General features: G+C 47.8%; 1 protein-coding gene across 1 annotated transcript in view; it reads right to left on the bottom strand.

The window, feature by feature from the left end:
• The window catches only part of LOC134884584 (solute carrier family 2, facilitated glucose transporter member 9-like), a 150124-nt gene that overhangs the window by 80152 nt on the left and 53385 nt on the right, over nt 1–16587 (bottom strand). The window contains exon 6 of the mRNA XM_063913000.1: nt 10646–10794. Within this exon, the coding sequence (XP_063769070.1) occupies nt 10646–10794 (149 nt within the window). The remainder of the gene's footprint in view (nt 1–10645; nt 10795–16587) is intronic.

Genomic DNA, 16587 nt, shown 5'->3' with positions numbered 1-16587 from the left:
TGAATCCACAACAGCAGGTTATCCAGATGCTGGACAGAACCAGTGCAGTAGGTTTGCAGAAGGCTGGGCGGAACCAGCACAGCAGGTTTTCCAGATGCTAGGGGATCCAGTGAAGTAGCTTTGCAGAAGGCTGGGCGGAACCAGCACAGCAGGTTTTCTAGATGCTGGACAGAACCAGAGAAGTAGATTGCAGAAAGCTGGACGGAACCAGCAAGGCAAGTTTTCCAGATGCTGGATGGAACCAGCGTAGTAAGTTTGCAGAAGGCTGGACGGAACCAGCACAGCAGGTTTTCCAGATGCTGGACGGAACCAGTGGTGTAGGTTTGCAGAAGGCTGGGCAGAACCAGCACAGCAGGTTTTCCAGATGCTAGACGGATCCAGCGGAGTAAGTTTTCTAGAAGGCTGGGCGGAACCAGCATAGCAGGATTTCCACATGGTGGATAGAACCAGAGGAGTAAGTTTGCAGAAGGCTGGACGGAACCAGCAAGTCTAGTTTTCCAGATGCTGGACGGAACCAGCACAGCAGGTTTTCCAGGTACAGGATGGAACCAGCGGTGTAGGTTTGCAGAAGGCTGGGTGGAACCAGCACAACTGGTTTTCCAGATGCTGGACGGAACCAGCGGTTTAGGTTTGCATAAGGCTGGACAGAACCAGCACAGCAGGTTTTCCAGACGCTAGATGGATCCAGTGGAGTAGCTTTGCAGAAGACTGGGCGGAACCAGCACAGCAGATTTTCCAGATGCTGGACAGAACCAGCAGAATAGGTTTGCAGAAGGCTGGACGGAACCAGCACAGTTGGTTTTCCAGATGCTAGATGGATCCAGTGGAGTAGCTTTGCAGAAGGCTGGGCGGAACCAGCACAGCAGGTTTTCTAGATGCTGGACAGAACCAGAGGGGTAGATTGCAGAAGGCTGGACGGAACCAGCAAGGCAAGTTTTCCAGATGCTGGATGGAACCAGCATAGTAAGTTTGCAGAAGGCTGGACGGAACCAGCACAGCATGTTTTCCAGATGCTAGATGGATTCAGTCGAGTAGCATTGCAGAAGGCTGGACGGAACCAGCACAGCAGGTTTGCAGAAGGCTGGGCTGAACCAGCAAAGCAGGTTTTCCAGATGCTAGACAGAACCAGTGGTGTAGGTTTGCAGAAGGCTGGGCGGAACCAGCACAGTAGGTTTTCCAGATGCTAGATGGATCCAGTGGAGTAGCTTTGCAGAAGGCTGGGCGGAACCAGCACAGCAGGTTTTCTAGTTGCTGGACAGAACCAGAGGAGTAGATTGCAGAAGGCTGGACGGAACCAGCAAGGCAAGTTTTCCAGATGCTAGATGGAACCAGCATAGTAAGTTTGCAGAAGGCTGGACGGAACCAGTACAGCATGTTTTCCAGATGCTAGATGGATTCAGTCGAGTAGCATTGCAGAAGGCTGGACGGAACCAGCACAGCAGGTTTGCAGAAGGCTGGGCTGAACCAGCACAGCAGGTTTTCCAGATGCTAGATGGAACCAGTGGTGTAGGTTTGCAGAAGGCTGGGCAGAACCAGCAGGGCAGGAGTTCAGAAAGCTGGACGGAACCATCAAGGCAGGTTTGTAAAATGCTGGACGGAACCAGCACAGCAGAGTTTCCAGATGCTGAATGGAACCAGTGGAGTAGAGTTGCAGAAGGCTGGACGGAACCAGCACAGCAGGTTTTCCAGATGCTGGACAGAACCAGCGGAGTTGATTGCAGAAGGCTGGATGGAACCAGCACAGCAGGTTTTCCAGATGCTGGACGGAATCTGCTGAGTAGGTTTGCAGAAGGCTGGGCTGGACCAGCACAGCAGGTTTGCAGAAGGCTGGGATGAACCAGCACAGCAGGTTTTCCAGATACTGGACAGAACCAGCGGTGTAGGTTTGCAGAAGGCTGGGCGGAACCAGCACAGCAGGTTTTCCAGATGCTAGACGGAACCAGCGGTGTAGGTTTGCAGAAGGCTGGATGGAACCAGCACAGCAGGTTTTCCAGATGCTGGATAGAACCAGCGGAGTAGATATCAGAAGGCTGGGCGGAACCAGCACAGCAGGTTTCCAGATGCTGGACGGAACCAGCGGAGTAGGTTTGCAGAAGGCTGGACAGAACCACAACAGCAGGTTTTCCAGATGGTGGACAGAACCAGCGGAGTAGATATCAGAAGGCTGGGTGGAACCATCACAGCAGGTTTCCAGATGCTAGACGAACCCAGCGGAGTAGGTTTGCAGAAGGCTGGATGAAACCACAACAGCAGGTTATCCAGATGCTGGACAGAACCAGTGGAGTAGGTTTGCAGAAGGCTGGGCGGAACCAGCACAGCAGGTTTTCCAGATGCTAGGGGATCCAGTGGAGTAGCTTTGCAGAAGGCTGGGCGGAACCAGCACAGCAGGTTTTCTAGATGCTGGACAGAACCAGAGAAGTAGATTGCAGAAGGCTGGACGGAACCAGCAAGGCAAGTTTTCCAGATGCTGGATGGAACCAGCGTAGTAAGTTTGCAGAAGGCTGGACGGAACCAGCACAGCAGGTTTTCCAGATGCTGGACGGAACCAGTGGTGTAGGTTTGCAGAAGGCTGGACTGAACCAGCACAGCAGGTTTGCAGAAGGCTGGGATGAACCAGCACAGCAGGTTTTCCAGATACTGGACAGAACCAGCGGTGTAGGTTTGCAGAAGGCTGGGCGGAACCAGCACAGCAGGTTTTCCAGATGCTAGACGGAACCAGCTGTGTAGGTTTGCAGAAGGCTGGACGGAACAACAGCAGGTTTTCCAGATGCTGGACAGAACCAGCGGAGTAGATATCAGAAAGCTGGGCTGAACCATCACAGCAGGTTTCCAGATGCTAGACGGACCCAGCGGAGTAGGTTTGCAGAAGGCTGGATGGAACCAGCACAGCAGGTTTTCCAGATGTTGGACAGAACCAGCGGAGTAGATATCAGAAGGCTGGGCGGAACCATCACAGCAGGTTTCCAGATGCTGGACGGAACCAGCGGAGTAGGTTTGCAGAAGGCTGGACGGAACCAGCACAGCAGGTTTTCCAGATGCTGGACAGAACCAGCGGAGTAGGTTTGCAGAAGGCTGAGTGGAACCAGCACAGCAGGTTTGCAGCAGGCTGGACGGAACCTGCAAGGCAAATTTTCCAGATGCTGGATGGAACCAGTGGAGTAAGTTTGCAGAAGGCTATGCAGAACCAGCACAGCAGGTTTTCCAGATGCTAAACGGATCCAGAAGAGTAGGTTTGCAGAAGGCTGTGAGGAACCAGCAAGGAAAGTTTTCCAGATGCTGGACGGAACCAGCACAGCAGGTTTTCCAGGTAGTGGATGGAACCAGCGGTGTAGGTTTGCAGAAGGCTGGGTGGTACCAGCACAGCAGGATTTCAAGATACTGGACAGAACCAGAGGAGTAGGTTTGCAGAAGGCTAGAAGGAACCAGCAAGGCAAGTTTTTCAGATGCTGGACGGAACCAGCACAGCAGGTTTTCCAGGTACTGGATGGAACCAGCGGTGTAGGTTTGCAGAAGGCTGGGTGGAACCAGCACAACTGGTTTTCCAGATGCTGGACGCAACCAGAGGAGTAGGTTTGCATAAGGCTGGACAGAACCAGCACAGCAGGTTTTCCAGATGCTAGATGGATCCAGTGGAGTAGCTTTACAGAAGGCTGGGCGGAACCAGCACAGCAGGTTTACCAGAAGCTGGACAGAACCAGCTGAATACATTGCAGAAGGCTAGACGGAACCAGCAAGGCAAATTTTCCAAATGCTGGATAGAACCAGCAGAGTAGGTTTGCAGAAGGCTGGATGGAACCACAACAGCAGGTTATCCAGATGCTGGACAGAACCAGTGGAGTAGGTTTGCAGAAGGCTGGGCAGAACCAGCACAGCAGGTTTTCCATATGCTAGGGGATCCAGTGGAGTAGCTTTGCAGAAGGCTGGGCGGAACCATCACAGCAGGTTTTCTAGATGCTGGACAGAACCAAAGAAGTAGATTGCAGAAGGCTGGACAGAACCAGCAAGGCAAGTTTTCCAGATGCTGGATGGAACCAGCGTAGTAAGTTTGCAGAAGGCTGGACGGAACCAGCACAGCAGGCTTTCTAGATGCTGGACGGAACCAGTGGTTTAGGTTTGCATAAGTCTGGACAGAACCAGCACAGCAGGTTTTCCAAATGCTAGATGGATCCAGTGGAGTAGCATTGCAGAAGGCTGTGAGGAACCAGCACAGCAGGTTTTCCAGAAGCTGGACAGAACCAGCGGAATAGATTGCAGAAGGCTGGGCGGAACAACAGCACAGCAGGTTTTCCAGAAGCTGGACAGAACCAGCGGAATAGATTGCAGAAGGCTGGGCGGAACCAGCACAGCAGGTTTTCCAGATGCTAGACGGAACCAGCAGAGTAGGTTTGCAGAAGGCTGGACGGAACCAGCAAGGCAAATTTTCCAAATGCTGGATAGAACCAGCAGAGTAGGTTTGCAGAAGGCTTGTCGGAACCACAACAGCAGGTTATCCAGATGCTGGACAGAACCAGTGGAGTAGGTTTGCAGAAGGCTGGGCGGAACCAGCACAGCAGGTTTTCCAGATGCTAGATGGATCCAGTGGAGTAGCTTTGCAGAAGGCTGGGCGGAACCAGCACAGCAGGTTTTCTAGATGCTGGCCAGAACCAGAGGAGTAGATTGCAGAAGGCTGCAAGGAACCAGCAAGGCAAGTTTTCCAGATGCTGGATGGAACCAGCATAGTAAGTTTGCAAAAGGCTGGACGGAACCAGCACAGCATGTTTTCCAGATGCTAGATGGATCCAGTGGAGTAGCATTGCAGAAGGTTGGACAGAACCAGCACAGCAGGTTTGCAGAAGGCTGGGCTGAACCAGCACAGCAGGTTTTCCAGATGCTGGACAGAACCAGTGGTGTAGGTTTGCAGAAGGCTGGGCGGAACCACCACAGCAGGTTTTCCAGATGCTGGACAGAACCAGCGGAGTAGAGTTGCAGAAGGCTGGGCAGAACTAGCAGGTCAAGAGTTCAGAATGCTGGACAGAACCATCAAGGCAGGTTTGTAAAATGCTGGATGGAACCAGCACAGCAGAGTTTCCAGATGCTAGATGGAACCAGTGGAGTAGAGTTGCAGAAGGCTGGACGGAACCAGCACAGCAGAGTTTCCAGATGCTAGATGGAACCAGTGGAGTAGAGTTGCAGAAGGCTGGACGGAACCAGCACAGCAGGTTTTCCAGATGCTGGACGGAACCAGCGGAGTTGATTGCAGAAGGCTGGATGGAACCAGCACAGCAGGTTTTCCAGATGCTGGACGGAATCAGCGGAGTAAGTTTGCAGAAGGCTGGGCTGAACCAGCACAGCAGGTTTGCAGAAGGCTGGGCTGAACCAGCACAACAGGTTTGCAGAAGGCTGGGCTGAACCAGCACAGCAGGTTTTCCAGATACTGGACAGAACCAGCGGTGTAGGTTTGCAGAAGGCTGGGCGGAACCAGCACAGCAGGTTTTCCAGATGCTAGACGGAACCAGCGGTGTAGGTTTGCAGAAGGCTGGATGGAACCACCACAGCAGATTTTCCAGATGCTGGACAGAACCAGCGGAGTAGATTGCAGAAAGCTGGGCAGAACCATCACAGCAGGTTTTCCAGATGCTAGACGGAACCAGCGGAGTAGGTTTGCAGAAGGCTGGATGGAACCAGCAAGGCAAGTTTTCCAGATACTGGACAGAACCAGCGGAGTAGGTTTGCAGAAGGCTGGACAGAACCTGCACAGCAGGTTTTCCAGATGCTAGACGGAACCAGCAGAGTAGGTTTGCAGAATGCTGGTCGGAACCAGCAAGGCAAGTTTTCCAGATGCTGCACGGAACCAGTAGAGTAGATTGCAGAAGGCTGGACGGAACCAGCACAGCAGGTTTTCCAGATGCTGGACGGAACCAACGGAGTAGGTTTGCAGAAGGCAGGACGGAACCAGCACAGCAGGTTTTCCAGAATGCTGGATGGAACTAGCAAAGTCTCAAAATGCCGCAATGATATGCAGGACAGTCCCTCTGGGTCACTGGGATGGCACACCAGAGAATTTGGAAATGCTGCGGTGCCCAAGCATTTTCTGGCAGGGTGTCTGACGTCAGCTCCGTCCCCGATCAGCCTGTTCTCATCGCACTGGAGGAGTAAGATCTGGGTAGCGCACAGACTGCACAAAGTGGATTTTCACAGCTTGGCGTACACATGTGAACGCACACTTGCACAGCAAATTTACACTCCTCCTGGAGGCGGCGACTACCTGATCGCAGGACAGCAAAATGAGCTGCCCACCGATCAGATCTGAATTAGGCCCTAAGTCTTTACCAGCAGGAGATACTGTAGCTCACACCAGGCTGAGAGACAACAAAGCACTGACAGCTTGCCACTGCTGGGACTTGGAACATACCTCCTGCTCACTGCATACTGGATGAGGGATTCACATGATGAGGAAGTGATTCCGGATTGGGCCTTGGAAGGTCAGCTGACCTGGAACTGTCATGGCAACGACCATAGCCGGTTTTGGAGGGAACTCAGGTCAGTGCCAGATTAAGGTCCATGTGGGCCTGGAGCTGAAATTTAGGAAGGGCCGATTATATGCCGTCACAGGTAGTGTGATCAGCGCCGTAGAGAAATTCTTCCAAGTGGGTTGGGGGGTGTGGTGACATACTATAGGCTGACCATATTATCCCTGGGACACTCATGAATTACACAGGTTCTGTGGCTGCTTAAAACCAGGTGAAATGCAGGCTTGTAGTCAGCCAGTCACAGAATCCATGTAATTCATGAGGAGTCCCAGGTTAAAGGGATAATATGGTCAGCCTACATACTATATCACTGCACTACCTCCCCACACTACATCACTATACTACCTTCCCACACTACATTTCCACACTATATCCTTGCACTACCTCCCCACACTAAACCACTACATTACTTCCCAACACTGCATTCCCTCACTATATCTACCTCCCCAAACTACTTCCCCACACTACACCACTATGCTACCTACTCGCACTACATCTCCACTCTACCTCCCACACTACATCACTACGCTACCTCTCCACACTACATCGCTGAAGTATATCACTATGCTACATTACCTTACCACTATTTCACTGCTCCCCAGATTACATTCCCACACTACATCTACCTTCCCACACCACAATACTGCGTTACCTTTAGGGCTGGATTAAGGTTTGTGGGGCCTCTGGACAACAAACCTGTGGGGCCCTTATCAATAATAAGGAGAATGCGAAGCTGCAATGCTTGACTCCAGTGCGGGGTTGGCTGGATCAAGGTGGAGGAGTGCCAGCAATCCTCCTTCCGACAGGGGATGCCTCCTACAGGGTGTTTCAGGGTCAAGGGAGCAACTGACATCCTCCTTCTAGCAGGGGCGGCCGCGAGCAGTAAGCTGCACTGTAATGTGGCCACTGCAGTAGCGCCACTGCTACACTGTAGTAGGTCAGTGGTCACTGCTGGGAGCCATCTGAGTTTACCGTACAGGTGCCAGTGGCCTTCTCTGGGTTCAGGTAATTTTACTGCTCCAGCAGCGAGCATACCGCCGCTCGCTGCTGTGGAGTATCATTGGTCACAGTCTGGAGCTGTGGGAGATCCACACACAAGAGTGTAAGTGTACAAGCAAGTGGTTATACAGATTTGCTTGAAACAGTCCTGCATGGTGTCAGCAGCTCTATGGGACTCATTAACGTGACAGTCTCTGAGATGCACACAGTCTTGTTAGATGTCATCATCTCTTGAGAGTAGCAGGGAATTGAGCGACCGTCCCTGCCGCCCTGCCTATAATCCAACCGTGGCTACCATAACACATTATTGCACTACCCCCCTCACCACATTACTGTGCTACCGCCTCCCTACACATTATTGCACAGTATAGGACAGCATGAAGAGACTTGCTGAATTCAGCATTCACAGAGGTTAATCAACAGAAGTGCAGCTCGTTAGCAACTTTCACTCTCCTGATAAAGAACTCAGCACCCAGGGAACTCATAGTACTGGTGAGCTGTTTATTCCAGCCAGCAGAAAACACACAGGATACACGACAGATGGTAGAGGTAAGTCACCAAATGACATGATTTTAGTCAGGATTGTGACACAGTGAAGCTATACCCAAGTATGTAGTCCCTGGATTCGGCACACACGGAAACAGGACCTACACACCCATGTTTTCTGGAATGCTGCCCCCAAAACACCAGCAACATGTCAATCAAGCATTTTTGGGGCACTGTGAGCGTCAAGGCAGTCCCAGATCTGCACATGCACAGTGCGGTAAAACCAATCATATGTTTCAAAAACAACTGTACGTAAGGAAAGCATATGCTTATTTTATGGTGGAACCATGTGAAAATAACTACAGTGAGTTCCAAGATTTACTGTATATATATAGTGCACATTTTATCCGTATACATATCTTTATTTCAACCCACTTCAACTCTTCTAGACTCCATTTTACAACCTTTTGTGCAGGCACATCCTAATTATTTACTGGACACCACAGCACTCCTTAATAAATTAATTGATTTAGGCACTGTTTCTGGTGATGTATGGTTAATTACAGCAGATGTGTGTAGTTTGTACACTGTCATTCCTCATGCTGAGGGGTTGGATATAGTGCAGAAGTTCTTGATGGAATTTAGCTCTCTCGATAAAACCCATATTGAAATTATCGGGCAACTGCTGGAACTCATCCTCACCAAAAATTATTTTCTTTTTGATGGAAATTTTTATTTGCAGACCAAAGGGTGTGCGATGGGTTCCGCAGTTGCTCCGACGTATGCTAACATCTTCATGTTCGCGGCTGAACATGAGATATTTTTCAAAGATCCTGAGATTGCTACCAATATTGTATTCTATACTAGATTTATTGATGACCTCCTGCTGGTGTGGAGGGGGACAGAGGCGAGTTTCAAATCTATCATGGAACAACATAATGAGTCCTCTAGTCCGGTCAAATTTACTTATAAGATGGATCGACAGGTCATTGATTTCCTTGACGTTAAAATTTCTCTTAAGGAGGGTAGGATTACCACTACGGTTTTTACTAAACCCACTGATCGCAACACCTTCCTACACTGGAAGAGCTGCCACCCTAGGAATCTAAAATATGGCTTGCCATACTCTCAGATGATCAGATTGAGAAGGATCAATGACGACGCAGATTTAGCTGCTGTTCAAATTGACGACTTGATTTCCAAATTTGTAGCCAGGGGGTATAAACGATCTGAATTATTGCTCGATAAGAATAGAGTAATGGCCTTGGATAGAAAGGACCTACTAACCAAGAAGGAAAGGGTTACAGATAATCTTAAATTCCCCTGGGTCAATCAATTTCATTCACGATCTGAAACAGTCAGTAAAATTACTAAAAAAACACTGGCATCTTATTAAGACAGATGAAAATCTGGGTTTGGGTGCTGTGGATTTAATGCCTTGCTTCTCTAGATCTAGTAATCTGAGAGATATCCTAGTTAAAACGGATATCACAGGGAAAGGGTTACCACCATCAAAAAAAATTTTGGCGAAAGGAAAACCAGGTTGCTTTAAATGCCCATGCACCACATGCAAGTACCTAATTAGCGGTGACACTTTCTGTCATCCTCATCTGGGAACTAAGATCAAAATTCATCATCGCTTAACGTGTGAGAGCACCCACGTTGTATACCAGATTATATGCCCCTGTGGGCTCTCCTACGTGGGTAAAACCATTAGAAAGTTCAAGGAGAGGATGACATTACATCGCTCAGCTATTAGACAGGCACTTACCACCGGTACAAGCGATCAACCAGTTGCCAGGCATTTCGCCGAATTAAAACACAGTATAGCAAGTATAAAGTACCGCATGATAGACCACATCCCTTTATCTATGAGAGGGGGTGATAGGGGGGCAGCTCTATTGAGGTGCGAGGCCAGGTGGATTTTTAAACTTGATGTGTTGTCTCCACGTGGATTAAATGAAAAACTTCCTTTATCATGTTTTTAAATAACAGTGGGAGTGCTTATTGTTTACTGTTACTCAAGCTATGTAATCATCTGTTTTTTGGTTAGATTCATAGAGGCTCTGTCAATTGATTTGCTATACATTGTACCATCTAACTGGATTATCGTTAACTGAGCTCAGCAATATTGTGTTGTTGTATGCATAGTTCAGCATAATAATCATTGAGTATCACATATGATTAGCGACTTAACCGATATACATAGTTGCAACTATTCAGGATGGAGATTATTGGCTTTTTTCTCTGTAATTCATTGCAGCACGGGGATTTGTTTACAGTCTCTATGGTGATGGGTTTCAGAGCGGCTGTGAGGGCGCTCAGTTTTGACATCATCCGACAGCGCCTAGCTCCGGCGTCCTGGACTGGCGCCACAGCGGGCGGGAGACGCACACACAGCGGTGGGGATATAAGGTGAGAACTTTATTGTATTGTTTGTATCCTGACGACAATTTTTAATGAAATTGAAACGTTGACACACTCATACGGAGTCTGACCGTTTATTTACCAGTATCTACAATGCTGTGAGTGCCGCCTGATATCAATATATATATATATATATATATATATATATATATATAATTTATTTTATTTTTTTATTACTTTAGATATCAACTATACACCTGTATATGGTGGTTTATTGCTGTTACCTTTTGTGCAGCGCTCCAGGTCTCTCTTCACTAACAGTAGGTATGGAGGAGTCTCTGGGTAAAGGAATATTACGATCAACAGCAGTAGTTCTGCAAAACCACATAGTGACAACATCAAAGGCCACAGTGTCTCTGTTCCTAGGACCTCACTGGAAGAGAATAAAATGTGGTCACTGAAAAGTACATTTTTTACTGATTTTTCCTTAATATATTCCATAGCAGCCATTCACAATAGTATAGCCTTTGTCAGCTAAGTAGAAACAGGCAAAAGAAATAACCAGTAAGTTAAACTGTGTGACTCTCATGGACATCTTAACAGCAGTTTAGGCCCCTGGGCAAAGCAATGCACTGGGGCCCTACCCATCCTCCAGTGGTAGGGGAGGAGGGTGCTATAAGTGACAGCTTTGATGTCCCATGTGTGGTAGGGGTGTTCTATCTTTCGCTCAGCATGTAGGACCTGGATCAGTAATTTCTGCTAATTACTCCTTCACTGCACAGATGGTGGGAGATAGGGTGGGAGGGAGAACATTAAACTGTAGAAGGGGATTTGGGCTGAATGAAGGGGCCCCGTCACATGACTTCAATTGTGGTAGGGATGTTTAATACGAAGAAGTGAATATTGGAGTTGGCTTAATATTCATAATTTTCCAGTGGGAGCGCAGATTGCTTAACTGCAGATATCTCCAGTTCCTAGAAATATGCTGTATTTCTTAGCTTTCAATAAGATACAAAAATAGAGAGTCCCACCTTTCAGGAGGTACTGGGAACTTGGGGTCAGATTTCAGTAGCAAGAACAAAATATAAAACTGCATGCCAGTCATGTGGAGCTGGAGCAGGGACCAGCTGCTGGAAGGCTATCTCTGGTTCTGGGCATAGTAGAGAAAAGCTGCCAGTGTCCACCAAAAGAAGAGAGACCCATCTTTTGGAGTATACCCTCAGAAAACTTCTAAGTCAGAGATATCAGGCTGGGAAGAGCAAGAAACAGGCTCAGATGGGGACCACTGCTTTCTCGGATATCTCCATTTCTCCATGGCCGATTTTGAAAAATCTAGTACCCCTGGAGAAAGTGGACCCTCAGCTATCAGCCTTGGGCCCTTATACACCTGGGGCCCTCGGCAACTGCCCATTGAGCCCATATTAAAAGATGGCCCTGGTGGCTCTTTGTTTCCTTTGGTGTCTTTGAGAAACTTCCCAAGGTCTCCTACAAAACATAAACAGGCAGCACTGGTGGGGATATATGGCTGACATGAGTATTTTAAGGAAAACAATGTTATAATATGGAAATATGACATTATATTTCTTTCCTTTTCAAATACCCAACAGTTTGTACGTACCAAAGCAATACATGAAACAGGTGCATTAATTACAGAAAATTTACAGTACAATAAATAATTACAACAAAAAGTATTTTTATTAATTGGTTAAAATATATTACTTTCAAACCAGGGATGCATAGAAGATCTCTCTATAGAAGATAATGTCTGGTGAAGCTATGAAGAGATGGCACTGCCGCTTTCTATAAACAGTCTTCTGATACCTGTGCCCTGTATGCCCTGGAGGTTGCCACCATTCTTGTAGAATGCACCTTTATTACTTCAGGAATTTATATCCATTCCCCTGGCAAATCTGCACAACTACATGTCCTTGAGAAGATCCTACACAAAGCATAAGTGGTAATCCATTTTCCTGAATGATTTTGTTGTGAGCAAGAACACAGAATTTGTCCTGACACATGGTATGTAATCATGCTTCTTTATTGGTGTCCATTGTTTGCAGGCAAAGAAAGAAAAGTACTATGCCTGATTGATATTAAAAGTAGAAAGTACCTCTACTAAGAAACTAAGATTAGTCCGTGACACCTCTTTATTCAGATTAGGCTCCTTACAACAAACTGTAAAGTGTACAGCTCTCACACTTAACGGGCAGATGTGATTGCTTCAAGAAAGAACAGATTACAGTATGTGTTTGGCACCTGCGAAGGTTCAAAGAGATAAAAAGTTAGAGCATCGAACTCTAGTGAGAACAAGAACCTTGTCTAATCCATGATGTAGAAAATCCAGAATCTGTGGAGCATGGCACCACGGGCCTCCCAAATAGTACATATGGGAAGTTATTGGTTTTCTAGCTTTAAGAAACACTTTATTAACTTTTTTGAGACTTGTGGGCTGATCAGATCTTCCTCTGGACACCATCCAGTGGCTTGCGGCACCCATGGGGACACTCAAGCTGCCCATCGCAGAGGTCACGAAATCTCTGTACAACTACAGGAAACCCTGGCCTCTTCCCTCTCCCTAAACGCAACACCACGTCTCCGTTTTCACAAACAAAGGCCATCGTCCCTGTCCCCTTGCCGCCAAATGGCATCAGACTATCAATTACCCATTTGCGTATGAACACAATGGGTTTTGCGTGTGCGCAAAGTACCGAACATTGGTACTTTTCGCATTAGGGTGCAAGAACAACCGGACTTGAACGAGGTTCATTCTGCAGAGTGAATCAATATTTCATATTCTCTGGTGTCCCACCAAGGGGATAGAATTGGATTACCATTGTATTTGAGGATGCCACCATTAAGTCTATTTAATGAGGCCCATTCTTCTGTATTAGATGAAAACCTCTTTGTGCACGCCCATTCTTCCAGATAGACTTACTTGATACCAATCTGTCTTGTTGCCTTTATCTGCTACATGCAATTAAGATATGGATATAAAATCATTTTCTGCCCTGGACAAAACACTTTATTCTTCTGCCCTCACGGTCTTTGTTCTTGTGCCACCTTGACAGTTTATAAAGACTGTTCTGTTAAGGAAAAGATCCTGAAATGTTTGGCCCTTAAGAGAGAATGGAAATACTGAATCTGAGAATGACACTCCAATCCATGATATTTTAGTCTTGCATCTTGCTAACAGCTCAGGTGTTCTGACTTTCCTGTTTCAAGAATAATGCACAGATGAGACAAATGAGAATTTCCTGAGAAAGACCCTAAGAACTACCAGCAGCTTGGTTAAGTAAAAGTCTGAATGGGAGACATGAACTTTTTTATTACAGTACCAAGAAAATCTTGAAATAAAAGCCTGTGCCCATTTGTGTAAAAGAAATAGGAGAAATAATTCAACTGCTCTGTCATGCCTACTGGAGAGGATGGAATGCAAAATTTCACAAAGAAGTTCCCTGGGTATAAAGTGAAGTTTTATCTTGTATCCTTGGTTGATGATGTCATAAGACCTTCGATCTTGGCAAGTGGGAAAATAAGATTTTAAACCTACCGGTAAATCTATTTCTCCTAGTCCGTAGGGGATGCTGGGGACTCCGTAAGGACCATGGGGTATAGACGGGCTCCGCAGGAGATAGGGCACCTAAAAAGAACTTTGACTATGGGTGTGCACTGGCTCCTCCCTCTATGCCCCTCCTCCAGACCTCAGTTAGAGAACTGTGCCCAGAGGAGATGGACAATACAAGGCAGGATTTAGCAATCCAAGGGCAAGATTCATACCAGCCCACACCAATCATACCATGTAACCTGGAACATACATAACCAGTTAACAGTATGAACAAACGACAGTAACGGTCCAAGACCGATGTCAACTGTAACATAACCCTTATGTAAGCAACAATTATATACAAGTCTTGCAGAGTTTCCGCACTGGGACGGGCGCCCAGCATCCTCTACGGACTAGGAGAAATAGATTTACCGGTAGGTTTAAAATCTTATTTTCTCTTACGTCCTAGAGGATGCTGGGGACTCCGTAAGGACCATGGGGTTTATACCAAAGCATCAAATCGGGCGGGAGAGTGTGGATGACTCTGCAGCACGACTGAGCAAACGCTAGGTCCTCATCAGCCAGGGTATCAAACTTGTAGAATTTAGCAAAAGTGTTTGACCCCGACCACATCGCCGCTCGGCAAAGTTGTAAAGCCGAGACCCTCGGGCAGCCGCCCAAGAAGAGCCCACCTTCCTAGTGGAATGGGCCTTAACCGAATTTGGTACCGGCAATCCAGCCGTAGAGTGAGCCTGCTGAATCGTATTACAGATCCAGCAAGCAATAGTCTGCTTTGAAACAGGAGTGCCAATCTTATTGGTCGCATACAGGACAAACAGAGCCTCTGTTTTTTCCTAATTTTAGCCGTCCTGGCTACATAAATTTTTAAGGCCCTGACTACGTCCAGGGATCTGGAATCCTCCAGGTCACCAGTAGCCACAGGCACCACAATAGGTTGATTCATATGGAACGACGAAACCACTTTAGGCAAAAATTGCGGACGTGTCCTCAATTCAGCTCGATCCACATGAAAAATCAAGTAGGGGCTCTTGTGTGATAGAGCCGCCAATTCTGACACTCGCCTTGCTGATGCTAAGGCCAACAACATTACCACCTTCCAGGTAAGAAATTTAAATTCAACCTTGTTAAGCGGTTCAAACCAGTGTGATTTTAGGAACTGCAACACCACGTTCAGGTCCCATGGTGCCACTGGAGGCACAAAAGGGGGCTGGATGTGCAGCACTCCCTTTACAAACGTCTGGACTTATGGAAGAGAAGCCAATTCCTTCTGAAAGAAAATTGAGAGGGCCGAAATCTGTACCTTAACTGAGCCTAATTTCAGGCCCATATCCACTCCTGTCTGTAGGAAGTGGAGAAGACGACCCAAATGAAAATCTTCCGTAGGTGCATTCTTGGTCTCACACCAAGACACATACTTTCGCCAGATACGGTGATAATGTTTTATCGTCACCTCCTTCCTAGCCTTTATTAAAGTAGGGATGACCTCTTCCGGAATCCCCTTATTTGCTAGGATTCGGCGTTCAACCGCCATGCCGTCAAACGTAACCGCGGTAAGTCTTGAAATACACAGGGCCCCTGCTGCAACAGGTCTTCCCTCAGAGGAAGAGGCCAGGGGTCTCCTGTGAGCATCTCTTGTAGATCCGAGTACCAAGCCCTTCGAGGCCAGTCTGGGACAACGAGTATCGTCTGTACTCTTCTTCGTCTTATGATCCTCAACACTTTCGTGATGAGAGGAAGAGGAGGGAACATGTAGACCGAGTCGAACACCCACGGTGTTACCAGTGCGTCTACTGCTACTGCCTGAGGGTCCCAAGACCTGGCACAATACCTCCGAAGTTTTTTGTTGAGGCGATGTCTATTTGAGGAGTTCCCCAAAGACGTGTTACGTCTGCAAAGACTTCTTGATGAAGTCCCCACTCTCCTGGATGGAGATCGTGTCTGCTGAGGAAGTCTGCTTCCCAGTTGTCCACTCCCGGAATGAAGACAGCCGACAGAGCGCTTACATGATTTTCCGCCCAGCGAAGGATCCTTGTGGCTTCCGCCATTGCGACTTTGCTTCTTGTCCCGCCTTGGCGGTTCACATGAGCCACTGCTGTGACATTGTCTGATTGAATCAGAACCTGAAGGTTTCGAAGAAAACTCTCCGCTTGTCGAAGGCCGTTGTAAATGGCCCTGAGTTCCAACACATTGATGTGTAGACAGGACTCCTGGTCTGACCAAAGACCCTGAAAAGTCTTTCCCTGTGTGACCGCTCCCCATCCTCGGAGGCTCGCGTCCGTGGTAACCAGGATCCAGTCCTGAATCCCGAACCGGCGACCCTCCAGCAGGTGAGCACTCAGCAACCACCACAGGAGGGACACTCTGGTTCCTGGGGACAGAGTTATTTTCCGATGTAAATGCAGATGGGACCCGGACCACTTGTCAAGAAGGTCCCATTGAAAATTTCTTGCATGGAACCTTCCGAAGGGAATGGCCTCGTAGGCCGCCACCATTTCCCCCAGAACTCAAGTGCATTGGTGAAATGACACCCTTTTCGGTTTTAGCAGGTCTCTGACCATGTTCTGGATGTCTTGGGCTTTCTCTATTGGGAGGAAAACCTTAATTTGTTCCGTATCCAGTATCATACCTAGGAACGGTAGACGAGTTGTCGGAATCAACTGT

This window comes from Pseudophryne corroboree, chromosome 1 (genome assembly GCF_028390025.1).
Source record: "Pseudophryne corroboree isolate aPseCor3 chromosome 1, aPseCor3.hap2, whole genome shotgun sequence".
Lineage (NCBI taxonomy): Eukaryota > Metazoa > Chordata > Amphibia > Anura > Myobatrachidae > Pseudophryne > Pseudophryne corroboree.
The sequence above is the reverse complement of the archived record's forward strand: the minus strand, read 5'-3'. Positions and strand labels throughout refer to the sequence as shown.